The following is a 27,763-nucleotide window of genomic DNA, read 5'->3' as shown; positions in this document are numbered from 1 at the left end:
TAAATCCTCCGACCGAAATGAAGTGAGTACAGCACAATTCAAGGCATCCCACAAATCAAATACCATCCAAGAACACATTTTAATAGAAACCACAGCCATTTTTTGAGCAGAGAAAGTTGATGAGCTATTTGCCATGCTGCATGTTGCATATCTCTGAGACACGCATGACCCCAGTGTGACGCAGATGCCAGATTGATTTACCGTCACATTTTTAAATATTATCAGCACAGAAGTGTCGGAAGCAGCACAAATAGAGACTCAATCAGCTTTAAACACATCGACTCATCAATCATTAGATATGCACAGTGATTTGACAACTTGTCCAACTGCCAGCAGGTAATGTTTTGAGTCATGTGGTTCTAGTGATAATTGCTGCTCTCAGAAATTATTCATTAGCTCAGAGCTGCATATTAGTATGCGACCTGAACATCCTTTTTAAGCAGAGCGACTACTGCACATATATGTTCTCAGATTTTCTGAGGTCACTGCTGAGCTAGTTGCGTTGTGTACAGGACTGCAGGACATTAACAAAAAAATTTAGACATTTCTGATCAGCCTGTATGGGGAGAAATTGTTGTAAAAAAAATATGTAAATTTTTGCAAGAGTTCACATTCATTGCACTTTATTTTATGGTTTGAAATCACGATTATGGCTTAAATCCCAAAACAGAAAGGATAACAGAAGTTTGCGCTTTAATTTCACAGCCACAGATGCTGTTAGACACAAAAGAAAAGACCAGACTGCAAATGTACCAGGAGGCTCTGCTTCAAAATGGTTGTGTGCTAAAAATATTACTCCTACACTTTAATGTTCATATATTTGGCAAAAATATCTACAGTGCTTACGGGGGAGAAAAAACAATCCCAGATTTCATTTTATTTTGTAAAATTCAAATGCTTCAAATTAATTTTAGTAACACAGATGACTAATTTAAATTAAAAAGAAAAATTGGTTTGAAATGATAATGTAAGTTAAATCAATTGATATGGGTGAAGAAACGTGACAAAAGATGAACTTTAGCATAAAACCAACACAGCATTTAAGGCAAAAAACATGAGAACAAAAGTCAAAGAGGGTTTTAGGTAATGTGATGATTTGGGGCTGCATTACTTCTTCCGATCTGCTGTGCTTCAAAGCATGAAATCAGTTTCCTACCAGGCAATGTTTAGCCATCAATTTGGTTCCCTTAGCTTGGATCAAATCAAAATGCAGAGGACATTGTCATGCTGAAAAACATCTCCAATGTAGCTGAATTACTGTAAAATAATTCTGCAAAGTGTGAATCAAAATTACTCTGCAAGAGTGTTAAAGACTTATTGCAAGTCACCACAAATACCTAATAGCAGTTGTTGCCACCGAGCATTGAACATGCATCAAGTTTGGGACGATGGAGCAGATTAGTTTGATATTTTTTTTCCCCCCCTAAATGCATGAAACCATCAATTAAAACTGAATGTTGTAATTGCTGAATTGTTCAATACTGACAAAGAAGCAAAATAATAATAAAAATAATTAAAATGTATTTTTTAAATCTTCATTTTCTTCAAGGTTTAGCTAACAAATGTCTGGTGAATTCTTGGTTGTATGGGCTATAATTAAGTGGAGTTAACTTTTTTCAGGCATAATTAGTATGTAATATAAATAAGTTGACAGCCTTTTGAGGTAAAAATCTTTCAAAAATGTATTTGGTTAATTTGAAATAATGTATATTGAATGATACTGAGGATTGGCCTGCAAGGTATCTCACACTGCATTGCACCAGCAGCAGTAATAAACGAAAAATGTCAGTGCAGAAAGTTTAAATTTTTTGAAACAACTATTTCATTTATTATAAAATTTAGTTTTAAGATATTTAGGGTGAGACAGTAGACCTCACAGCTTCATCTATGTAGATGATTAATCAAACATGAGCCTAATTTGAAATGCAGTCCAGCGTGTTTGGAGTAGTGCACATTCATTAGTCTTAGTAGCTATTTTTTGGCAGGTACATTTATATTAATAAAGCATTTAATACAAATCAGAGTAAACCTAAATCAGTGCAGTGTAAGCATATCATTATTTACCATAAGAATAAGTATGACATGGCACTGTGGACTAAAAAAGATTTCTCTGCACTTGTAAAGTGGCAGTATTATGTACCATACATTTTCTTTAGTTTTACATCACATTATAATGTTATTCCCTCGTTAAAAACATACTTGGATGGTTGCCTTCATTCTTTATTGCATGTTTGCGAAATGCACGACTAAAAGCATTGTTAAACGTTGGATTGGATAGAGTAGCGTTGATTTGATGATGTGCTGAAGGTGTAGTGTTGGAAAGAGCAGGAGCTTCTTAAAGAGACAATGGCCCTATTTCAAGGCGTTCAATTGCTAAATCAAGTTTCTTTTAAAGAGGCAATATTATGTATTTTCCAGGCACTTTCTTATAGCAAAACAAAGTAACTATGTCACCTTTAATTGTTAGAAAAGTTATATATAAATTTATTAGAATGTGACCTTTTAAGTTAGGTAGGGTTAAGTTAAAAATCTTACTGAGTTTAAATAATAAAAAGTTGTCATTGTCAACTTAGGGAATTGCAACATGCTTAGATTTATCAAGTTAAATAAATTTAACAAGTTACTGTTACTCAAAGTACTTAATGTACTGGAAACATAATTTTTAATTAGACAGGTTTTCATATTATTTTTTTTTAAATTAGAGAAACTACAATGTGGCAATTTTAATAAAATACAGTGCAAGTGTGTCTTTTTTTGCCAGTGTACAACTGTAGTGCAATCATTTTTGCACTAATGAAAATACAATTTTGACACACTACAAACAAAAGTCCGTAGAGCGCCATATAACAGATTTGAGAAATACCCTATTCTTTTTGCAAGAAATTTTTTCCTGTTAATTAATCTACTCAAAGCAAAGTTTCTTTGCCATTGACATAGAGCTCTACTTCAGTATCTTTGCATTCTGCAATACAATACATGTCAGTAGATAAACCAGAGATATTCTGGGAGGGCACCTTGGTTGGTGCAATTTGAATTTTTCTTTTTGCTGCTTCAATCCTCTCACTTCCCTGTCTTGTATTTTTCCTTCCAAAGGAGGCTATTTGGCTGGATGTGAACTGAACCCACTGCTGCCTTATGTAAGTTTCCAGGAATAAACAACCTGCGGTGGTGTGTGGAAACCTTAGCTCAGGTTTCAGGTGATCTGCTATTGTAAACAATTTTAGGGCGACCAAGCAGACAAAATTTGTCCAGGCTCAGTATGACTGCTTACACACTGTAAATATATATTTATTTGCATTTTTGATTTAAAATGTTCTTGGCACGCATTCGTGTGTTTACTTTTTGGAGTGGGAAGGAGTCTGTGTATCTGTGAATTAGCCACACTGTGATTCTTTTTTCAGTAATCTCACTCTTCTGTATCTCCCACCTTCTCCCACTCCTGCTCTCCCTGTTAGTGGCCTTGGCAGTTCAAAAGAAATACATGGCACGACCTTTATTGTGCCCCAAACAAACAAGATTATCCTCAGATGTTTGTCACATCTAGGACCAAAATACACTGGAATGTGAACGTGTGACTAGACTAATAAATCCTCAAAGGTCAGATTTGACCTTTGAGTATGATGTAGTAAAATAAATGTATTAACAATTGCATGGAATTAATGATAAAAATCAATTGTCTCATCTTTAAATTTCAATACCAAAAGCAAACACAAACAGGGTAAGAAAACTGGCTACGGTACTTCTCTCTGGATTTTTGCTTATTTTTACAAATACACAAATATAGTTTTGAGGTTTAAAGCCTCAAAACTGTATTTTAAACAAACTGAGGCAATAATTTACAGTCTTGTACAATGCCTTGCTCAATATATAGCAACTGTTGCATACAGATGGTAGGATCAGACTTAGGTTTTTAAACAATATGCATGCATAGATATATCCTGAATTGAATTAATGATTGGGCTGCTGGTGGACCAGGGGTGTCGCCAGGAATCTTGGGCCCCAGGACAAAAAATTTAATTGGGCCCCCCAGCACAGCTGCTGTTACAATGTCTTGAATCTATTTGACGTATCAAAAGTGTCACAATTTTAAAGGCTTGAAACGGCCTTGCTTTTTTTGGTTCCATACTGATACTAGCACAATATTTACTGCTCGTGAATTTTACATGAAGCAGTCAGCATACAGTTTGCAAGTAGGTTGCTTAATTTTTTTCTATTAGCATAGTTTTAGATTACTGATATGTCTCTCTCCATGAGCAACAGTCATAGGCAACATGTAACATATTGATGAACCAATATTGACTTCTAAAAAAATGCTATGTTGCATTTTATTCAAGCTGCAGTATATAACTTTACTAAAAATATATGTTTTCTCTATATTTGTTAAAGCTGTCACCATGTCATGACAGTTTGTTACAAGATAGATAATCTGTGAAAAGATCAATCTCCTCCAAACTTCTCCCTAAACTATTGCTGGCTAAAGCAATGCAATGTTCTGGCCAAAAAAAATCAATCGGAACCAGGAGGAGGGTCTTAGTGCTGTCAATCAATTTCATTCTCTCACCACTAAATGTGCTAATGGTGGAGAAACAATTTATCGTTATTGCTAGCTACAGCACAGCACAGAGCAAGGGGATGGAGGATGAGCAGCTTTTTTTAAACTGTTTCCTCCTGAAGACACAAAAGAGTTAAATCAGGGGTGTCAAACTCCTGTTCTCAAGAGCCACTGTCCTGCAGTTTTTAGAAGTGCCACAGGTACAAAACACTGGAATGAAATGGCTTAATTATCTCCTTCTTGTGTAGATCAGTTCTCCAGAGCCTTGCTAATGACCTAATTATTCTATTCAGATGTGGTGCAGCAGAGGCACATCTAAAAGTTTCAGGACTGTGGCACTCGAGGACTGGAGTTTGACACCTGTGAGTTAAAGTAATGAGTCAGTGTTAAATAATAATTGTAGTTGAGTTGTGACGTCCAAAGACCAGAGGGAACATAATTACCATAGTATTTAATTACACAACTTTTTAGATAGCGTATGAAGGCTCTGACTGTGATCAATTGGGTATGAAGAGATTTTTAGGTGGAGGAAACAGTTAAAGCTACATCCTTTTATTAAGTTGGTCCACATGCTAAGATCTTAAAATGTGTAAACAAACAAACAAACAAACAAACAAAAAAAAAAAATTATTTTGTAAAAATATCCAATTTGTACTTTTTAAAAGTTCAGGTCACAATTTAAGGACAGACAGGGATAACATTTAGCTGGAGGTGCCAGAGGATAGAAGAGGAACAAATCATGTCCTTACAATACATCAGTGACTGATGACTAACATGCCCGCCAGCAACATGACTAGGAAATATCACAGTTGTAATGTGATTTGTTGAAGAGCAATAACACATTTTCTGATTAAAAATTGTGAAGCCTTAATTTTGTTTCAGGTCAGATGACAGATGACTGCACTCACACATATATAAATATATACAACAATAAGAGAAAAGCAAAGACGAGACGTAAGTCCTTACTCCATAACTAGGCCTTAATTTCACTCAAACAAAAACTGCACAACCTCAAGTAAATTATTGTAAAAGCCCTTTCATGTATAAATCCTAAGGTGTTGTTATATGACAGCGGTGAGTATTTTACTATACTAATTGGTATGAGACCCTTTGACTTCTTTAAAAATCCTCTGGTATGAAATGCATCATGTAACTTTGCAAAATGTTGAGCAAAATATGACATTAAGAGAGGCTCAATATTGTTTCAAAGTGCTGCATGCCTTGTTTGTGTTTCCTTTGGTCATCGCTTCTGTGTTTTTCAGTGACCGTTTGCATTTCTCCTTTTCCTGGTCTATAAATATTTATTTACCCTTACTTATGCTGGTTCTATTCAAAGGAAAATGAGGAGGAGGGTGTTAACAATTCTAAAATGAGTTTTCAGTAAGTTTTTTAAGTACCGTGTATGTAAAGTGAATTATGTTCACACACCGTCAAACACTTTTAACAGTTTTAGTTGGAAATTTGTCTAATTTCTCCACTTTAGGAGTCTGTGAATTAGATTTCTTTGACCCATGTCCAGCAGTGACAGCTTTGACAGTGAGGTAATTTCTATTGAAACAACTTTTGTTAGGTTTTAATCTACACAGTCCTCTGACTGCTATATGCCTGACTTTAAAAGACTGCTCAGTATTCAAGCCTGCTCTTTAAATCCTGCTGCCAACTCAACCATGAAGCTCTGATTTCTGAGTGGAACTTTGGTCTCAGTTCAAGTTAATTCTGCATCATCCTCTGCATTCCAGTTTCCTTTTCATTTTCACATTTGTCTTTGAGACAACATTTCATCAAGTACAATGAGTTGGACAGTATTTAAAACTTTTTCTTTTCTTCAAAGTTAATCTGTATGTGTTGAAGTATAGAGTTAAGGCTCACATAAAGTTACAAAAATTAAACTGAATTTAACTGGAATGATTCAGTATGATCCAATTTTATTTAAATGTATCATAATACATAATGTATTTATGGATACAAATATATGGATATTTATAAGAATTTGTGATCAGATTTCAAATGTACCAGTGTACTCGGTTCTGAAATAATTGTTACTGCAGCTGGAGCAATCTGAGACTGAATGAAATGAATTAAATGTAACTGAATTGAATTTTATTGGACTGGGTTGAATTGAAATGAACTGAATCAATTCAAACTGAATTAAATTGAAATGAATTGATTTTATTCAGTTAAAACATTGATTGAATTAAGTTGATCTACATGTGACTGAGTTGAGTTGCATTTAAGTGAGCTAAATTAAAGTGAAGTGATCTGAACCAAAATGAATGAACTGGAATGAATTGAACTGAACCTAATCTCAAATACTAAAACTTAACTGAATCAGTTTCAATGAACTAAATGTAATTCAAGTTATTGAAATAAAATTAACTCAACAGAATTAATCTAATACAGTTAATTTGGAAACTAAACTACATTAACATGGACTGTTTTAAAGTGAATTGAATGGAATTGAGTTCATTTTCTTAAAGTATAGATCTAAGGAATAATTTTTGCATATCTTTTAAAACTGAGTACTTAGACTTTTTTATCTATCTATCTATCTATCTATCTATCTATCTATCTATCTATCTATCTATCTATCTATCTATCTATCTATCTATCTATCTATCTATCTATCTATCTATCTATCTATCTATCTATCTATCTATCTATCTATCTATCTATCTATCTGTCTGTCTGTCTGTCTGTCTGTCTGTCTGTCTGTCTGTCTGTCTGTCTGTCTGTCTGTCTGTCTGTCTGTCTGTCTGTCTGTCTGTCTGTCTGTCTGTCTGTCTATCTATCTATCTATCTATCTATCTATCTATCTATCTATCTATCTATCTATCTATCTATCTATCTATCTATCTATCTACAGTCTTGATATCATTCACTGAAATTAAAACATATAGGATTACCTATATGTTTACAAATTTGCCTACGCTACATTGAAGGTTTCTTTGAGTTACTGTTATAGCATTTAGTTGATCGTAACTGTCATGTAAAGGATCCTGGTATGACACTCTTCACCCTCTGAGGTCACAGATTGTGGAGTGAGTCACTGGGCTCTGGTCCACAGTTAGCCTCTCCTGTCTCCCAATCTGGCATGCTCTGCCATTCAAATAAACCCTGTTAGGTGTGCTGAGCTGCTGCAAAGGCACAAAAAATGGGCCATACTGACATGCTTGTAGATTGGTGTGGCAAGCATCCCCTAAAGATCTTACTAGCATGATGGGGCTCCAAGTAGCAATATAGGAATGTGAGAATGTAGCAGCTAGATAGTATCACTGGTGTTCTTTGCTTCACAACAGCTGGCACCTGATGCCTCTGGAAGTTGCTTTTTCACTTTGCCTCTCTACCTGCAGATCTATCTCACTATCTCTCTTTTTTCACATCCCTGACCATCTGCCGGGGCTTTTTGGGCAGATCCTCTGCCAGTCCTTTTTGTGCTGCCCTGTGGCAACAAATAACAACTACACATAATTCACCAGACACCCCATGAATGCACTATGAGCATCCATGTACAAAGCTCCATTCTGGTATCTAACTGTCAGCCAACAGTGTCTTTTGGCATTGGATTTGTTTTGATACTTGCTGTTTGGTAGAGGTTGTGTGTTTTTTGTTTGTTTGTTTGATTTTATTTTACCATAATCTCTGATCAAGCATCAGAAAGGTTTTAAGAAATTTGATGAAAAGTGAAAACCATATCACAGCACTGACTGATTAAATGCATAAAGCTTAAATGCTTAACTGAAGCATTAATGCACAAGGCAATAAACATGATCTGTTAGCTTAAATGGGAGCACACAGTTTAGTACACCAATTCAAGGCAGAGCTATGTTTATTACAAAAATGTACTAGCTTCATGCCAAGCGAGGCTGTTTTCAGGTCATTAAATTCACAATATCCAACAAGCTCTTTGTGGGCCCAAAGTGGGAGGCCATCCATTTGCTCTGTTTTGAACAAACAGAGGAATGCAAAGAAGGGATAATGAATGAGGGGTTTTGGTAGCATAACGATGCTGCAGAGTGTCTAGGGTTTTTCTGTGACATGATGGGACAAGCACAATTAATCCAGGGTGGAATGGACACTTTCTAAACTATTTTTGGTCTTACTTACTCCTTTATCTTGTGAAGAATGAAAGTAATCCTCTTTAAATTAAATTGGGGATCTCATCTATTCATGTAAAACTTGCCCTTTCTGCTTTAGAGTTTCTTCAACTCTAGATACAAACAGAGGCAGTTCTTGAATAAGGCAGCATTGTGTCAAATTGACTTTTTTTTTAGCTGTACGTCATGTTATAATGTTACTCATCAAAAGCATATCAGGAGTGTTGCTTTGATTCTTTCATGCATGTGTGAGAAATTCCTTTAATCTCACTCTTTCTCTGGGTGCAGAGAAAGAGTGGAATAACCAAGCGCTGCATTTTCGACAAGCTCTTCCCCGAAGCTGCAGTCAGACAGAGGTCCAATTTCAAGGTGTTATGTTGCGAAATTTCTTTAAAGTCATGTTTGATATATACAGCATTTTTTGAACAGCTGAAGGTAACATAGTCACTTGATTATGCTATAAAACTTGTCATGCTTATCTCAATATAGGATAGCATGTGCCAAGTAAGCACATCAAAATGGCCTTTTTAAATTACAAGCTTCAAATTTTACACTAATTTTGGTGTCATCAGCCATGACAACATTCTCTTTTGTGCGAACCACAAAGGGTCTGATTGATACACCATTAATGGAAACTAAAACCCTGGATAGAAATTCATATTATTTACTTGATCATTCTTTTTTTTTTTTTTGTTGTTGTTGTTAAATCTTTCAAAGTTAAAAAGCCTAAAGTAGTTAGGTTTGCAGGTTTGCAGGTTTGCAAAATTGCAAGTTGGGTCCAGAATTTAGAAATGATAAAGCCACGTTGTAACAATATGAGCATGCACAATGCAGATAACACAACTCAATGCAATGCAACTCATCGCGATACAACTCAACTCAACTCAACTCAACGCAATGCAAAGCAATGCAACTCTACATAACGCAACACAAAACAGGCTGACAGGATATTGCTACTCATTGTTTTAAAAGTTAAGAAAATATTGACTGTTTCAAACTATCTCTGTCCTAATTGCAGGTTTTAAAAGTGTCATTGTTTGATAAATAACTGTTCACTAAACTAACAGTTTACCAATTGCCAGAGTATTGGTTTGTTGAATGTGGTACTGTGAAATGTCAGGATGAATACTACATTATGCAATCATCTTCAAAAACACCTGACCTCCAGAAGAGGGGAGAGAAGAGGAGTTGAGTAGATCATATTGAGTGTAGGACACCTGGAAAAACACCAGGCTCTATAAGGACTTTATTCTATAATTCTGTCATGTTTTGGTCATTTCACATTTCATTCTATTTATTTCATTTTTTTAAAAAGAAGAATGCAAGATATATCTCCTCCAAACAACTTGCTTTTTTATTGTTAATGGATTTTTTAGAAAGATTTCTAAATCCTATTTTTTTCAGATGAAACATTAATAATGCACAATATAGCCAGCCATTGATAAGCACCAACATACCTTTGCTTACCTCAAAAACAGTATGAGTGCTAAGTATTTTCTCTTCAATGTGTGCTATGTATGCAAAACTGAGCATTGTAACTGATTGTAAAGCTACTGTCACACTGTCTCTTATCTCAGCATGGATGCAGATGTACCCATGAACAATTTAAAGATGGGTTTAGACATGAATAAATTAAGCCTATTTTATGAAATGTCAGTTCTTTGGATGTATATGACATTTATGTGACAGTGATGATGAACTCCTGATGTGATTTATCTTTTTCAAATGTAATACCAAGTGGATATCAAAGTTTAATTTTAGTATATACAAGAAGTGCCCCAAAGTGGTCAAATAGTTATTATCCGAATTCATTAGAAAATAGGTCAGGCTCCCCTGCTGTTGAAGTCACATGAATGTTTTTGCATGGACGTATGTTGTCATATTGCTACATGAGATTAATCATACTAATCTGTGTTTTTACCACAAAAAACAAAACAAAAATAAAAACACAAATTAATATGATCCAACAAAATGAACACATAAATAAAATTATCATAATTTTGGACAAAATTAATTATGTTGAAATACAATATATATCATCATATTTTGAGACAGGTGAAAAAGTTTATTTTTACCATATATTGAAAATGATGCTGCAGGAGAACAAAACCTGCTTTTCTAGCACAGTGAGATATTTGGAGGGAATATGATTTTTATGCATTTTGTGTTTGTTTGCTTACCAGTTTTCTTTGTTGGAAATATGCCAGAATTTTGTGTTGGTAGGTTTTGTAGGAACATAGTGTGTATGTACACGGACCAACCAGTATGTCTTCTGATGCAGAAGCGACACCTCTGTTTCCAAAGTTGACAGCTCAGAGACTGGCTGAAAATCCATGTTATGCATACAAAAAAGCTGTAGGTATATTGGTAGGCGTAAACAATGAGCCCTGTTTTCTCCTCGATAATTATTAAGTAGCAAGGAATAAAAGGGTGGGTGACACAAAGCTGCATTAGCAAGAAAAAAAAAAGAGCTATAATTGTCAGGTCCAGTGGCTAATGGTTATATTATCCAATAAATTGGCTTACTTTGTTAAGTCTTGAAAAACAATAATCATGCTCAGCAAGATCGATATATGTATCAATAAAAATGATCAGTTAAAATGATACTGAAGTCTCAAACCTAAAGACACTGTAAAAACAATTCTCAGCTGAACACCCACAAAATGCTCATCTCATCTCACATAATAACAAAAATTACAATAAATGACTAACATATTAATTTGGACTACCCAGGCTTGAGCTGCTCAGTCAGCTCCACGTAGCTATTGTTGTATACCAAGCATGTATTATAAATTGTAACACTTCAAATCTGTCTCCAAAAGAATCTATTGTGATATTCTGTGTAGTTGACCTCCTTTCAATCTTCTGATCAGGAAACATATCATGCTGCCACGTTTACAGCTGCTTACAACTGCTTGTTACGTCCTGCTATGTTGCCCTGTCGGCCATTTCATATCCATGTCAGGTGTTTGTGCTTTCTATTTTTCAAAACCAGTACACAAAGTCTATAGATAGTGTCAAAAGGCGAATCATAGATCGAAAGTACAAAGAATATTAAAAAGAGGTGCACATACGGCCTTTTAAGGGACACTATTCTCAGGTGATTGCCTTGCAATTTACATATCATTTGCATAAAATATGTAGTATCAGTATGCAGTATGCATAGTCTCTGAAAGTAGTGTGGCTCAAGCAGAAATGAAATTACTTATATGCTGCAGTATTAGATATGTAGAAAGACAATGCCTGAATGAATTTCTTTAAACCCACAGAAACACAAGAAAATGTGTGGTAGTGCAATTTGGTTAGATGATTTCAGTTTTCTGAACAGCTCTAAGGATCAAGCAAATGTAGTGCTAGCACTCACTCCCATTTATGTTGGATTTAAATTTTCTCGTTTTCTTTAAGTTCACATGCCAAATAAACTGATCCAAATGACTGGACTGAATACACTGCTGTGCAATAAATATAATTTTTCTCAATTTTACATTTCCAATGCAAAATTTGTACAGCAGTTTTGTAACGCTGAAAAGCCTAAAGATGATTCCCAAGGCACACGCAATATGCAGATATAAACACAGCCTTTATGTATTAACCACCCTAATATAGTCTTCACATTGCTGAATGGATGTCAGGAGGGTTGTATGTGTCTGACAGCGGTGACTCATTCTGCCTAATATTTTCTCACAGCGTGAAATGGTTGGAGACATCTGAGGTTAATAACCCTTTTCATCCAATTACATGAGACGCTGAAATCAAAATGTAAATTTCTTTGAAAAAAAAACAACAAAGATTGACTCGCAAAATCATTGTGTGTCTACAAACCAGGTGGGATTTAACAATACGTGTAACAAGAAGAAATAGAATTCAAATAATAGTCAAATCGTCTATTTGTAAAAAAAATAAAAAAATAAAACAAAACAAAATATGAAACCTCCAAGGCGACAGTAATTTTGTGGGCGCAGGAGTTACAGTTTAAATCATGGGGTTCACCTTGTTGATACTTGTCTGACAATTACATAAATGCGATTAATTTGTAAAATATATAAATTCAAGAAAAAGTCTTTTCTAAACAGATAGCTACCATGGAGACAAATTGAAGGAAAAATGAAGGGAGCATGTTCACAGAAGTGCTTAAGAAAAGTTAAAAGCAGAAGAAAAAGTGAAAATCAGATTGGAGGAAGTGTTTTACTCTAAACTTGATATTTCTGAAAAGCTTAGGAGCATTAATGCGCATGCATGGAGATCTGCAGACATGTTTTTTCTCCATCTTTTGAACATCACGAGTGCCATCCAGTGGTGACAAATGAGACTACATATTGACTGAGAATAGAATAGAATAGAACAGAATAGAATATGTTGTATTGTCACTTAGAAAAGAAAATTATGTGTTCCAGCAGCAAAGTGACAGAAAAATTTATGCATGCAGAGTCACAAAAAACAGCCAAAAAAAAAAAGAGAGAAGAAATATGAGACTGTGAAATAACAGTAATTTTACAATATAAGAAAAAAATACTAGGGGGGTGGGATAGTGTCATAACCATGTCTAGGAGCTGCTGGGAGAAAGGACCTGAGATATTGCTCTTTTGTGCACCTATACTTATAGGTGCACAAAAGAGCAATTTTATATAGAGTTTATTTCTGTAGGAGCTCTCTAGTTCTGCACTTGTTTCATGTATGATGTGGAGAGAAGTTGTCCCTCTGTCTTCCACCACCCTTTGTGAAGGGGGCATTCTAGCACAGAAAGAATAAATAAATAAATAAATAAATAAATCATTATAGCTTCCAGTCCATTGAGAAGGCCGGAACTGATGGTATAATGATGATTTATTATTTCAATCCGTTTATCTCATCAAGAAAAATGAAAATTACAGTCGTTTCACCATTCAAATAAATAAATAATCACCGTTATTAACCTTGCTCCCTTACTTTACAGCATTGAATGCTGTTAACTTTATCAGGTAGAACTGCGCTCTGTTACCGTTACAAAATAAAACTGCAGAATTTTAACGGCAGTTACATTAAACAAAAAATAACTGCACTTCCTTGGCCTTTATAATGATATTTTTTACTAATGGCTAAATATTTAATGATTTTTGAAGTCTTAAATATGAATTGATAATGTTTCTAGGCCTGGTGTTATGTATACTTGCATTGGATGGAAGGCTGACAAAAGTAGCTTATGCCTTTGCATTCCTGTACAGCAGGTGGAGGTAGCTGCAACTATAAATTATTATTTGATGCGCCATACAAAAGAGGAAAAGATGACAGAGGAAAACAAGGAAGCGGTAAAACGATACCTATCATTTTCGTGCTCTGTTATGAGATTACAGCTTACTAAAACGTTTTGAGGCAGTTTATTTGAACGCTAGAAATGGCCGACAACATTATGAGTGTGGCGTGGAATTCTAACTAGGAAATGCTGTTTGACGCCTCAGCAGAGAAGTTGTCATGTGTTTTGTGACAAACATGATGGGCATTTTCCCCATTCACGATAGGTAGGTAGTCTTTGTTCGGGACAGTGCGAGCTACCGCGGGTCTGCATGACAAGGTGAAGCTTGCGTGAGCGGCGGCCCTCCTGCTCTAGTAGACCTTCTGCTCCGTGTGAGGCGCTGGATGACGGGGGAGAGATGGAAGAAGTGATCTCCCTCAGCTCAGACGACTCCGATCTAGAGATAGTCGGCTCTTACGGCGGCTTCACCAAGTCTGAGCCCCCGCCGCCGCTGTCAGAGGTCCGAGTGGACGTCGAAGCGGTAAACGTCAACATTCCCCGGGTAAGCTAAAATAGAACGTTGTTGCTATAGAAACTAAGGCGCGGAACTTTAAAACTAATACTGCATAGGTGTTGGCTTAAAAAAAATCACACCACATCGGTTCTGAATGGGTAAGAATTTATCTATAACGCAATACGTGTTCTTAATTTCTAAAAAGAAATGTACGTACTTCTTTGTCTTAGGTGACAAAATGCTAAACTTAGAAGCTGAAATTTCATAACAGCACATATTGTAACTTGTTTGTCTGTCGAAGCACATTGTTTGAATTTGCAGGCTTATTTTATTATATAAAGTGTCCGCAGCTCGTGAGTTTACATCTCTCCTGTATTTAGCTCCACTCCACCCATCTTTCTATTAATGTTGTGGCATGCTGTGGAATGCTCTTCTGTCCTATTGCAGAAAAGCATTCCACAGCATGGAGCTTCTTCCACCATGTTTCACTAGTGTCGCAAAAAGTGGGTATGCACTGTATGCATGCAACACATAGTGGCGTTGCACTAGAGAGGGCGAAAAAAACAATGTGGGGATTTTTTTTTCTAGTCAGTTAGTGTATGAAATGATCAATAACAGAGGAACAGCACTGATTAGGCGCCCCTCCCATCCTACCAGCTGCTCTCCCCTCCCATACAGGTGGCTAGGGCACCGTTCCTTCGAGAACGTGCCGAGGCGCCTTTTTTTCCCCCTTTTAAATTGGAATTGTAGTACAGTAATGCACTTGACAACAGGGAGTTAAAGACGGGGCCGCAGAAAAATTCCGGGGCACAAAACAAAAAACGGAAAAAGGGGAAGGATAAAGATGTTGGAGAGACAAACAAAAGCTTTTCAAAGTGGTTTAAAGACAGTAGGTAAGTAATGTCAGTGTATCAACAAGAGTTGTAAATATTCCGGTTAGCTTAAGCTAGCCTAAAATGGCAGGTGGCTATTGTCCAATACGGGACGCGATATATTCCGTATTGCTATAAATGTCTGATAGACACAGCTACGACACACATATCACCAACAAGTGGAAAAATAATGACCAAAACACGGGAAATAGTAAGGTCAGCTAAATTGTCGTTGCGGGACCTAAATAGGAGACCCCCTCCCCAACCGTCACGAACTGACGCTGTTGTCACGGTTGCTTAGAGACGGACACTACGCAGCCGCGGTGAGCTGCTATCAACCCGCGTTTTTTTTTAAAACGTCCTCCCGATACTACACCGTCCGTAGAAGAAAAACCTCTGACAAAAATACAGACGTGAGTGGAAAGACGCACATTCGAGGCTAAACAATCACAGTGACGTTTAATAGGGGCATTAAAAAATGGGTCGGCGATATTCAGTGGCGCACAGTGGGTTGTTTGATATGAGACAGAATGGGTCAGGAGAGGAACACCTCAGAACCTAAAGAACCAGACATCAGTCTCTTCATCCCTCAGTCATTTCCTGAGACCGAAAAATAATATAAATGGCTATTTAAAATACAAAGAGATTAATAAATATTGTGAAGAGAAATAGATTATATTTTCGACATTAAAACGTTTGTTAGGATTGTGTAGTATAAATACAGTGTTTTGTGGTCAATATTATTTCACCATTTTATTAATGTAGGTTGCCAGTTTGGATAAGGGTTCCTATCAAGCTATAAGAATGATAGAAAACATGCTAACAAAATGCCTCAGCCCTGCAGGGGTGGGAGGGTTGATGACACGTTCACATATACCTCAGAAAGTATGTAGTTGCGCCCCTGTGTTTCACCATTGTGTGTTCAGGGTGATGTACAGTATTAGTGCTCGTCCACACATACTGTTTTTTTTCTTCCAAAAACCTTAAAGCTCCTTCTTTCTCACATGTTTGTTGTGGCCAGCTCCTACATGTTTTGTGGAAACGATTATGTGTCTTACTTCCGGCGCCCATCGGAAGTAGCAGTATTTCATATGGGGGGAATTCTTCTGCCATAATGGAAGAGCACACATGTTCATTCTGAAAGCAGGATTTCATGTATTTTGTTCTCAAAACTTTTAATACTTTTGCTTACATTTTTATTTTGAGGGCAGAACTTCATGTCTTTATCCTCAAAACTTGTAATAATTGTGCCCAAACTTCTCTTCGCTTTGTGGAATTTCCCTGCTATAATTCAAGAGCACACATTTTTAGTCTGAGAGCAGGATTTCAGGTGTTTTGTTCTCATAACTTTTTGTAGTTTTGCTTACACGCTCATTTTCAAAGGAGGACTTCATGTCTTTCTTCTCAGGACTTATATCGCGTGTACTCAAAACTTCCCGTGCTCACACTTAGTCTCTGCTCGTTTAACTGCCTTTTTGGCAGAGAGACGCCTAGCGACCTCTCAGCCAATAGAATAAAAGCGTTGTGCCTGGTTGCGTTTGTTTCATTTACCCCGTGAGCCTGTGTGGCTACTATCGATTGCAGCAGAAACCTCAGCACTGCCGGATAATTTTGTTCATATCGACGGACTATTGACGTGAGATCTCGGGGGATGACGTTTCACAAGTAAAATGTAAATATTACCGTTTATGTTTTGTGAATGGAATATTACTATACTGTATTTATGTCTACTGGCAAAATGCTAGCTAATATTAGCTACAGTGCGTTAGTGTAATACCGGGGGTCAGCCCCCGCTATGAGGGCTAGCCGGGATTTTATAAATCTTAAAAAGTTTTAATTATCCCCTGACATTGATTGTGACTCTTATTTTTATGTAATTCTTTCACTCTGTCTAAAGCAGCGCTTCTCAATTCCAGTCCTCAGCCCCCCCTGCTCTGCATGTTTTAGATGTACCTCTACTCCAGAGCAGCTGATTCAAATGATTGCATGAACAAGTGCTGCAGAAGCCTGTTAATCACCCATAGATTCAATCCAGGTGTGTGGAAGAAGGGAAACACCTAAAACATGCAGGGCAGGGGGGGCTGAGGACCGGAATTGAGACGCACTGGTCTAAAGTAAGATCCCCTGACATTGATTGTGACTCTTATTTTTATGTAATTCTTTCACTCTGTCTAAAGCAGCGCTTCTCAATTCCAGTCCTCAGCCCCCGCTGCTCTGCATGTTTTAGATGTACCTCTACTCCAGAGCAGCTGATTCAAATGATTGCATGAACAAGTGCTGCAGAAGCCTGTTAATCACCCATAGATTCAATCCAGGTGTGTGGCAGAAGGAAAACACCTAAAACATGCAGGGCAGGGGGGGCTGAGGACCGGAATTGAGTAGTTTTCATCGCCTACCGACATATACGGAAATAGAAAGAGTTCGGCTAAACATTCTAAACTTTAAGAGAGAACCCAAAATGCTTTGTGTGTGCTCGTTTCATTGTGTGGATAAAAAGCCAACGGAAAAAAAACCGAGTCAGTGAAGTAGCTAGACATGCTAGTGCGGGTTATTTGCGGTCATTTCTTCAGGTCACCATCCCACTCCGCAATAGCTGTAGGTAGCGGTAAAACAATATTGCCACAATTAAGCTGTAATAGCTGATGTTCCCAGATATTTTATTGCCTAAAACCTCAGACGAAAGCCGGTTAGCGAGTTGCTAACATGTAAACAAATGGCGGTTCCGATTTGCGGCGGAAGTCGCGCTTATAAATCACGCAACGCCTGAAGGGGGCTAGTATTAAGGTTGATTTACCAAACAGGTGACTTCTGAAGGCAGTTGGCGACACTGGGGTTTATTTAGAAGAGACTAAAAGAGGCTATATACATAAGAGGGGTACATATTTATTACACATCTGTTCTTTCATATGCCCATCTTGTCTTTCTTTTCTCTCACACTTTGCAAGTATTCCGCTCATTTTGGTGACATTTCCCCTCTTTTTCCCCAGCATTACATTGACCTCACTGATCCAAGATGGGCTTGTCCAGAGCTCAAGCTGCGCCCAAAGTTTAACATCCCAAGTTCACCTGTTATAGACTTGACTGCAAGTGAGACAAAGGAGACGAAGCCGGAGACAAAGAACTCCCTTGCCTTGACTGAGACAAGAGTGACAAAACCAGACATAAAGGGCTGCTTTGAAATTGGTGACAGTCAGTTCAACCAAAGCATTGTGAATAAAAATAATGTCTTAAATGGCCAAGGTCTTAAACTACAAGAAAACTTTTCCGGACTCTCCCACGTCTTCCCTCTACAGCAAAACTGTGGCACCCAAAGTCCAAAGCAGAGACGTTTGAATTCTCCGATGCAACCACAGAAGCAAAACCTTGCAATGCAACCCTTTCAGGATGCACCTGATGTGGAACTAGATCAATTGTCTTTTATCGAATCACATAGCAAGAATCTGGAAACATCAGGCAGTTGTGTTCAGCTAACCAAAGATTCTCCACAGATGTCACTTTGTTTTAAACCAAACAATTGCATTGAAGCACAAGAATCTGCAACTAGTTCAGAAATATTTTCTTCTACATTATATGTTTCTCTCACAGAATCTACTGCCCCTAAGTGTCTTCCTATCATGTTGAAATCTACAACAAAAGAACATGGAACCACCCAGGAATATACAAGCAACCTGTTGCAAGATCAAGCAACGCAGGACCTACAAATTCCAACTGACTGTCCTAATGCGGGACATGATGATGCAAACTTAAGGCAGCACAAAACTATAGAAAATAAACTAGATGGCTTTCATTCATCTGACATGATTCCATCATCAACTTCATATCAAGATAAAACACAAAAAGAAGCTATTTGCTCCAATTTGGAAAAGCTGGATTTAGATCATTCAGAATCTGGACAAAGATCTTCCTCCGATCATCCTTCCTCTCATTCTTCTCAAAGTTCTAAAGCTGACTCTGTGTCATACCCAGGTTCCAGTCCTCTCAGTCATACAAACCAAGGTGGCCAATCACCCAGGTCTCCTTACACGCCTAGTGAAAAGCTGCGTGAGTGGGAGCTGGAGTCACAGACCTATGAAAAGGATACCGGCGGTCATAGTCCGATGTCCTTGCCTTGGCAAGGAGAAAGTGATAGAGAAGACATGAATGAAGAGAGCAGATGTTGCACAGATTTCCGAGAGGCCAGTAGAGAGGATCGCAGACATGTGTGCCCAATCACTCTTAAGAAATTAATGGCTGGACACCATCAAGTCCTGGTAGGAAATGCCATGTTTATGCTTTACTTTCTGTAGCTCTCAAAGCTTCTTTATACAGATGCAAACAAATGTGTTGGCTGCTTGCTAAATGTGTAGAAAGTTTTAAAATAATTTCTTATTTTTTTCCAGTACCATATTCTTGCAATGATTTTGTTGAAAACAAAGACAACCTTTAATTTGAGTTCATTAATTCAGTAGGAATTTATACTTTTTAAGTCCGTCAGTGTTTTGATGAACTTATGCACAACTTTTTCCTTCCTGCCAGAGAATTATCTGTTCTTCATGCTGAGTTCTTGATGTATGAGATTACTGAAGAGTCAGTGAGTTGAATTCATGAATTCCATTTATTAATACCAAAATACCTGCCACCTCTAAGAGCTAACAGACAAATGGCCACGTGCAACAGTTGGTAACTTCTTTTATTGGCCTCTGTCTAAGCTACGCCCCAAAGAGGGCGTTCCCTAGTGTGTCATTTCTTCTAAGCAGAGCTCTCCTTTGCATTTTGTAACATGTCATTTCCTTTAGGTGTAGCTTAGCTTTAGCTTAGCAACTAGCTAACAGAGATAGAAGGAAAACAGAATTATTTATTCTCAACATTCCCTTGATTGTAAGAATGACATTTCTCTCTGTTGCCTGCTGCCAGTCGGAATGGACGCAAGTTTATTTTCTTATCACACACACAGTGGACAGGGTAGCTTAAAAGGAAGACGAAGCAAAGTAATTGTTTTTAAAATGTTTCTTTCACAGATCGATAAAGATAATGTAAGCCCGAACACTCCTGAGGTGCTGTGTCGTCAGAGCCTGAGTCTGGTCTATAGTACAATCGAGGAGAACTACCCAGAAGGCACTTTGCAGCTGCTGTCTGACCTATTGCAGCCTGGTTACTATCCTCCCAAAGATATAACCACCCACCTTCTTCGTGGTATCCTGCTTGACCCACACTGTCCCTATCATCTCAGCTTGCAGGCTTATAATCTGCTTATGAGGACTCAGAGGTCAGAGAAAAGCACAAGAAACATTATTTTTCAAAACATTTCATAGCTTTGTGTCAGAATTTTACCCTCAGCCTTTGATTTAAATGTGCTTTTTTATTCCAGACACCACCGGGCTAATAGATCCTCTGTTCCTTGGGATTGGGAGTTGCTTAGCTCGGTTATGTCCAACCAGCTTGAGCAGAGCAAGCAACAAGACGTGAGAATTTGTAGTCCATTAATATCACAGAGCAAAAAGAAGTGTTTGTAACATTCTATAATAAATTCATCTCAGATTTCATATTTATGTTTAAATAGATTTGACTATTTTGTCAATATTTCTAATATGAAGTAAAAAATAAGCAGGTGTCTTTGTTGCCTTCTTTCACTGTTAGGATGGGAAAAAGGAAAATCAATGGAATGTTATCTGCCTGCTTTTGGAGTACTGTGTGCAGACTTTAGAGGATGACTTTACTGCCAGACGCTCTTCATCTTCCCTCAGCCATTCCATTGCAAAGGCAACTCTGTCATGTGATCGGCAGTTTTCTCGGGTCAGGTAAGATGAACAAGCCGAGGTCTGCATTTTACAGAGGAGCAGGCCCTGCCTTAAGTTCTGCATTTCTACTTCTGCTGCTGTTTTCACACCTAAGCAGCTGAAATGTTTACTGTGCAGTAAGAACTGCCCAGAGGGCACATTACAGCAATTGTGTTAACTACTGCAGCCCGATTACCATCGTCCCAAACATAAAACCATCCAAGTACTTACTTAGGCTGAGGCTATCATCTTAGCCTTTGTGACAATGTGATCTATTTACTTTGCTGCATTGCTTCCCTTTGGATTCATTGGCAAAAGAAAACAGACAAGTAGAGCTACCAAAATATTTCCTTAGCCCATATTTGGAGTCCCTGAGTTGTCTCACAAACATCAAAAGACTGGATTAAGTGGGAGTGTTTTGAGGAAATGTACTCAGATAAGCACAGATACTTTAGTACTTTCAAGAAGTATTGTTTCCCCAGTACAGGCAACAGAATGGAAAAATTAAAAGCTTGCACACACAGTATGCAGTTTTATGTCATTTTTGTGCATCAAATTTAGAGCTGCACAAAAAAAAAAAAATCACATTAATAAGGTTTGTCATATCACAATTGCAATATAGATGCGATATTTGGTTGGATAGGATTTTTCCCATCCCATACATTCACATTCTATATGGTAACAATATTTATGGGGAACTGGATGGAAACTCAGAAAATAAATTATGAGGAAGGGAAAGAGATGGGGAAATGTGAGTTGATCTCATGATCACGACATTATGCAATAGTATCTGTTTTGCATGTTTTACTTAATCCGTATCAAATTCCAGAAAGTAAGAGTTGTCTGTTTATGAAAACTATAGTATAAGTGGTGTAATGTAATGCCTGGGCTGGGAAATTCAATTCTAGTGACTTGAATGCTATAAATTACATTTTGGCCGATGGCCAATATCTAACACAGTTGTTATGGTTCAGTTTTCCTTTTACTCTCGCCAATGAAAAAAAGGATAATGCACCTTAAAAAATAAACCAAATTCATTCTTAAAAATATATAGAAAGCCTGTCTTAGAACTTTTTCAAATGTAACAGTTTTAAAAGAGTTTTAAGAACTTCTTTTACCATTGCTAAATTAAAATAGTTCCCATTGGTTACATCGCCCAACTTCTTCCTCAGAAAGCACAAATTAGATTTAAATAAATCTTGCCAGTAAAAGAGCAAGGTCACTGGAAATTCTGGATTACAGCCGAAACATATATTTTTACTGACATATGCCAGCATCTGCTAGTATATTTATTGGAGTGGGATCTCATTAAAAGAGCTTGGGAAGCAATGGGTTAAATGTTGTCTTTTTAGACTTTATTGATTCTGTGTTGCGTAAGATCTAACTCTCTTTTGATTCAATGTACTCTTCAACTAACAATATTTTCAGTTTAATTTAAACGTAAATTTCCAAATTGAAAACCTTATTGTTTTGTATTTTTATTACTACATATTAAGACATTTGAATGAGCAAATGAGAGAAACGGTAAATCGGTGGAAGTAAAGGATTCTAATCAAATTTATTTTCACTTCGTTTAAAAAAACAACAACAATTGCATGATTAGGAAGCAACCGCATTTCAAATGTGTTTTTTTTTAACATATATATATATATATATATATGTAATGGCAATGTTAGTTTTAAATTTATTTGGATAATCTTAAAATATCTGTTTTGGCTTTTAATTCTCAACAGAGATGTTATCAAGTGGCTGTTTTGTGTCATTACGAAAACAACCGAAAATGACGACAGCAAAGAAGGAATCAAAATTAAGGATGAGCAAATAAGGTACAAAAACAAAACCTTCACTTAAAACCTGTTGTTGTTTCACTCTTCCCTAGCTTTCTGCACACTTATGTTCTGGCTGCACTTTGTCCCCTGCAGAATAGTGTCCGTTTTCCAAAGGATGCTGTCTCTGGCCCTGGAGGTTGACCGTTCTCCTGCTCTGAACTCCGCCAAGCTTTCCCATGAGCTCTTCCATATGGTCCTCGGCCACATGCCTCTAAGAGCACACAGGTGACCAGCAGGCAAAGAATGCCTAGGACTACCATAAATTCATAACTACAGGGAATGCTAAAATTAAATGAATATTTTTTTTTTATTATTATTATTATTATTTCATCATTTTCCTTTTACATTATGAATGCTCAGAAAAGTAACGCGTTCTAATTCAAATATGCAGATGAATGCACTGAATCACCTGAGTTGCTTTGCAGCCATACTTGCACAGGAACTGGTTCCCAGTTTTTCAGACTTTTCTGTTGGTGATATGCAGGATGTTGTTGTTGGAGAGCCTGCAGAGTAAGCTGCTGAGCTGTAAGCTGTTGGAACAGTTGCTGGACTATGCATGCCCAGAGAAAGTCTCTATTCCCATGTCGCTTAAGCTGCTGCTTCACTTTCTGAAGAACTGCACTCTGGCTGCAGACCCAACGGTGAATATCATGCTTGTGTATTTTCTGTTGTTATCATAATGACTTAATACTGTTAACAAATTTGGTAAGAGTAGAACTTAATTTCGCACAATGCCACTTTCAGAGAGCTGTCCGATTTGTAAAAGACACTAAGAGATTTCTGTTTCACAATTGAGAGACTTGGGGATCACACTTTAAAAACTGCAGCTGCAGAGATCACAGAGTACAGGATTTTTGAAACCAACTGAAGCCACCTGAACACATCAAACTCTCTTGGAAACTCTTTAGGAGGGGAGATTTAAGTGCACCAGCTGGTGGTAGAAATAAAGAATATGCCCAGAGTTCGGAGAGACTACATTTTCCTTCTGATACCCTCTTAAAACAAAAGAGATGCAATGTAATTACTTAATAGAATATCATTTAGCTCACAACTGAATTTCTCCAATGAAAATTGCATTTGGATAGTATTGACTGTGTTTTCTGAAATACTTGTGTTGAGAAACATTTATTCTTTTATGTAGGGATGTTTGCTTTTGAACAAGTTTTAGTATTGGATTTATTCTTAAAATATTTGTTTCTATTTTAGCAGACAGCAATATATTGGTTAGGGGAAAAAGGATTGTGTCAAACAATTTAGCTCTAATTGGAAAATGTTTTATCCATAAATGTGGATTCCTTAAAACTAAGCTCTACCTGAACCACTGTCAAAACTACTCGTTTTTATGCTATTACATTTTTAAAGTCCTTTACCTCTCTTTTAAATTTGTTACATGTTTTGTTAATTTCATAAACCTTCATTATTTATTTTAAATTTATATCTCTTAGTACTTTTGCAGGTGTTTGCGTTTTTTTTATCATTAATGTGTGTTTTGCTCAATCTAAAACTATGGGATAATATAGATCTCCCTGTTTTGAGTTTGTTTACAAGTAGAGTTAAAAAAAAATCACCTCTCATTGGTTGTCAGCAATGTGTTTGCACTTCAATTGCTAATCAGTTCACAAAACCCACTGCCTCCATTTACAACTCAAAACATTTGTCTGTCAGCAACTGAGGTCTGGTGTAGTCCGTTTCCCCTCATCCCCATCAAACCAACTATTTTTTTGCGTGAACTCGCCCAACTAGAGCAGACTGTAGCAGACTTGTAGTGACTGTTCATTGTGAGAAAAGTTGGGCAGAAGAAATGGTGTACTGCCTTTTCAGCTATGTTTTTCTACATGGATTCAAACAAGAAAGTGCAAGTTTTATCGAGTGAGTTGAGTTACTAGATTTGGGTAAAGAGAAAACCAACCAAATAAAGTTGACGAAACAAGTAAATCTCTATAAAGCTAAAACATCAATATGTTTTCCAGGATGGCTTGGAACGCTGGCGAAAGTGGGAAGAGTTGATGCATCTTCTCTGGATGTTACTGCTCAGCTATAGCAAAGCAATGAAAGGTGAGCTGATAGAAAAAGGCCTCGACAGCAAATGTTGTAGTACACTGCACTGCATAGCATGAGATCTTCTAAATTTAAAAAGAACTGAACTTGTGATGTTAGTGAGGAGTTTTTCTCTGAGTGGTGAAATAAATGTTTTCTTTTTTCTTCACCAAATCAAAAGTTAGCTAGTATTGTTTTTGATAATTAAACTGTCTATTTGTACCAAGTCTGTGTTACTAATAGAATTTAAACCTGCAGGTTCACTGTGTTTCAAACAATGTTTGAAATGTGTGTCCTTGTAACATAACATGGTCTTCTCTAATGCTTCTGTAACATAAAAGTGATCTGTTGGAACCTCAGTTTCAATACTGAAAAGTAGAGTTTGTATTTAAATACATCAAAAAAGAATTAAACATCAGTCAGATCTTTGGGGTAACTTGGTTGAACACATGCAAATGTGACCTCTGACGTGTTATATGACACTAATTATGTTGTAATTGAGACACCTATCAGACTATGGGATCTAATAGGCAGCAAGCGGACATTTTCTTCTTAAATTTGGATTATGGATTTGAGTGAGTTTGACTGGACCCAGATCATGATGGTTAGGGATCATGAACGGCCAGTTAGGAGGAACTCCAGAACACTAGCTAGTGTATGCTGGTCCAAGTTTGCAGTAGTCGGTATCAATCAAAAATGTTCCAGGGAAGTATCAGTCGTTAACCTGCCTTGAGATCATTGGCTGCTGAGATCAGACTTACCTTTGTAGTCTGATCCAAATTGCCAGAGAGGTTGATGCTGATTCTGATAGAAAGATGTCAGCATACAAGATCATCATGGTTTGTTGTGTTTAAATTCACTTACTGTTTTGCTCACTTTCAGCAGGAAAATCTGCCTCTGCTACCAACCATAAATGGTTCAGTAACAATTTTATGAGAACATGTTTAACTACAAATTCCCCTGACGTCAGTCTAGAACAGGGGTGGACACTCCTGGTCCTGGAGGGCCGGTGTCCTGCAACTCTTAGATGTCTCCCTGGTCCAACACACCTGAATCCAACAGCTGAATCACCTCCCAAGTGCAGTCAGGTTCTCCAGAGTCCTGCTAATGACCTCATTATTTGACTTAGGTGTGTTGAAGTAGAGATAAATCTAAAAGTTTCAGGAGACCGGCCCTCCAGGACCAGGAGTGCCCACCCCTGGTCTAGAACATCTATGGGACGTGCTGAACGAACAAGTCTGGACCTCGGAGTCCCATCTTGCATTTTACAGGACTTGAAGGATCTGCTGCTGACAGCTTGGTCAGCACAGATACCGCAGCACATCTTCATAGGTCTAATGAGTCCATATCTTGACAGATCACTGCTGTGATGGCAGCATAAGAAAAACCAGAACACCATTAACCAGATGATCACAATGTTATACCTGATCAGTGTATTTCCTTTTCCTGCTCTCACCTTTATTGCCCACATTGTCCTTCCTGTTACAGTTACAATTAAATTAAGTTGTAGAAGTATGCATGTGGTATATTGTAATGACACAGCTATTCTTGGTCTTTATTTGTACCGGTATTTGTTTAGTGTTTTTTTTTTGTTTTTTTTTATTGTTTTTTTTTACTTTTTTACTCAGTTATCTGTAATAAAATTTGGCATTGCCCAGTGGTTTGTTTATATATTCACATGTAAACTGCGATGTTTGTTCCTGGTGAATGCACACTGACTTACATATGCTAAAGTTACTTTTTTGTTGCTCAATTTACCACTTTTCTGAATATTGATTATATTAAGGAACTAACTAGTCATGGTCATTAAACAATGATGGGTTCTTAGTTTGAAGAAGTCATACATAGCATTACTTTTTACAAACTTAATTTTAGATATTTAGAAGTCTTAAAAGACTTGGTCAAAAAGTATATTTTACTGTTTTATAACTGTATACTTAATAAAGAATTTGGGCTTACACTGTGATACATAAAATTAGGTTGATGTCGGTGTTGGCATTTGGTAGAACATTTAAGAAAAACATTTTTCATTTGAACTCTTAATCAACCACAACTGGAATGGGCATGTGAAAAAAAAACAACCATAAATCAGTATAGAGCATAAAAAACTTAATCATGGTGTCCTACCCTTGCTGGAAAGCAAGCGGTCAAATTACATTTTCCTAGACAATCAGCCTGACCTCCATTTAATGGTCAATTTTTGCAAAAACTATCGCCTAAATGTGTGTTCTGATTGCTGTGCATTTCCCATAATATACCGACAGCTGATTAACAGCCGCTCATAAATTCTATATCATTTATTCACAACTTCTGCTCTTCAACCTCTTGCTTTACTTTATTCCCTACTCACGGTTTGTCATCTGTCGTCTACAGGCTGTCTGACCAGCTCTATCTTTGAGCAAATTGGCAAAGAGGCCACATTAGTTTACAAGCCAGACGACATGGTGTCAAAGTCTGCTGTTCAAGAAGCAGTGAATGCTTTCCTGTCCAGATCCCAAGAAGACATCGGTGAAGCCTTACCTCTTCATGTGGAAGAGTCCCTAACTTATCTTCAGGATCACCTGTTAGATGTCTGTCAGTGTTGATTTTGAAGGAAAAAAAGAGGCTTTCTCTTGTTTTATTCATCAGATGAATTAAGAAGCATATTGTAATTTATAATCTGTTTCTTTTATGTGCGTGTTCATTTGCACAGTTATTTCCTTTAAAGTTGACTTAAAATTAAAGTTTTAATTTATTGTGTTTATCAGGATCTCAGTAAGTTATTTATGGGTTCAGTTTCCTGTTTATCCCACACTACTTTCACACAGTTTTTGAATAAAGTGGACCTTCAGGCATATTTGTAAATTTATTGCACATCTCTGTGTTTGTCTATCCATCACAAAATGGTCCACCAATATAAA

The 27,763-nt window shown here is 37.1% G+C and overlaps 1 protein-coding gene across 5 annotated transcripts; it reads left to right on the top strand.

Annotated features, from left to right (window-relative positions):
* Positions 1–13,897: 13,897 nt before the first annotated feature.
* Positions 13,898–27,697, top strand: simc1 (SUMO interacting motifs containing 1). 5 transcript variants are annotated; one of them, XM_044127675.1, is made up of 10 exons: positions 13,898–14,417; positions 18,229–19,491; positions 20,239–20,486; positions 20,589–20,682; positions 20,858–21,018; positions 22,731–22,823; positions 22,920–23,051; positions 23,311–23,467; positions 24,797–24,881; positions 27,237–27,697. In XM_044127675.1, exons 1-10 carry the CDS (start codon positions 14,274–14,276, stop codon positions 27,446–27,448), a joined length of 2,589 nt encoding a protein of 862 aa, XP_043983610.1. In that variant the 5' UTR covers positions 13,898–14,273; the 3' UTR covers positions 27,449–27,697. The 5 variants fall into 5 exon arrangements, with proteins under 5 accessions (XP_043983610.1, XP_043983615.1, XP_043983613.1 ...); XM_044127678.1 differs by lacking the exon at positions 13,898–14,417 and adding an exon at positions 14,430–14,527; XM_044127679.1 differs by lacking the exon at positions 13,898–14,417 and adding an exon at positions 15,147–15,262.
* The last annotated feature ends 66 nt before the right edge of the window (positions 27,698–27,763 follow it).

Source organism: Gambusia affinis, linkage group LG09, assembly GCF_019740435.1.
Source record: "Gambusia affinis linkage group LG09, SWU_Gaff_1.0, whole genome shotgun sequence".
Classification (NCBI taxonomy): Eukaryota; Metazoa; Chordata; class Actinopteri; order Cyprinodontiformes; family Poeciliidae; genus Gambusia; species Gambusia affinis.
Note: the sequence above shows the minus strand (reverse complement) of the source record. Positions and strands in the feature narration are given on the sequence as shown.

What these genes read in the sequence shown, in the direction of transcription:
- simc1 (XM_044127675.1), top strand. Translation starts at nt 14,274, where the DNA reads ATGGAAGAAGTGATCTCCCTCAGCTCAGACGACTCCGATCTAGAGATA. An exon ending in TAAACGTCAACATTCCCCGG is followed by an intron (nt 14,418 to 18,228) that starts GTAAGCTAAAAT and finishes CTTTTTCCCCAG; the next exon opens with CATTACATTGACCTCACTGA. An exon ending in CTGGACACCATCAAGTCCTG is followed by an intron (nt 19,492 to 20,238) that starts GTAGGAAATGCC and finishes TTTCTTTCACAG; the next exon opens with ATCGATAAAGATAATGTAAG.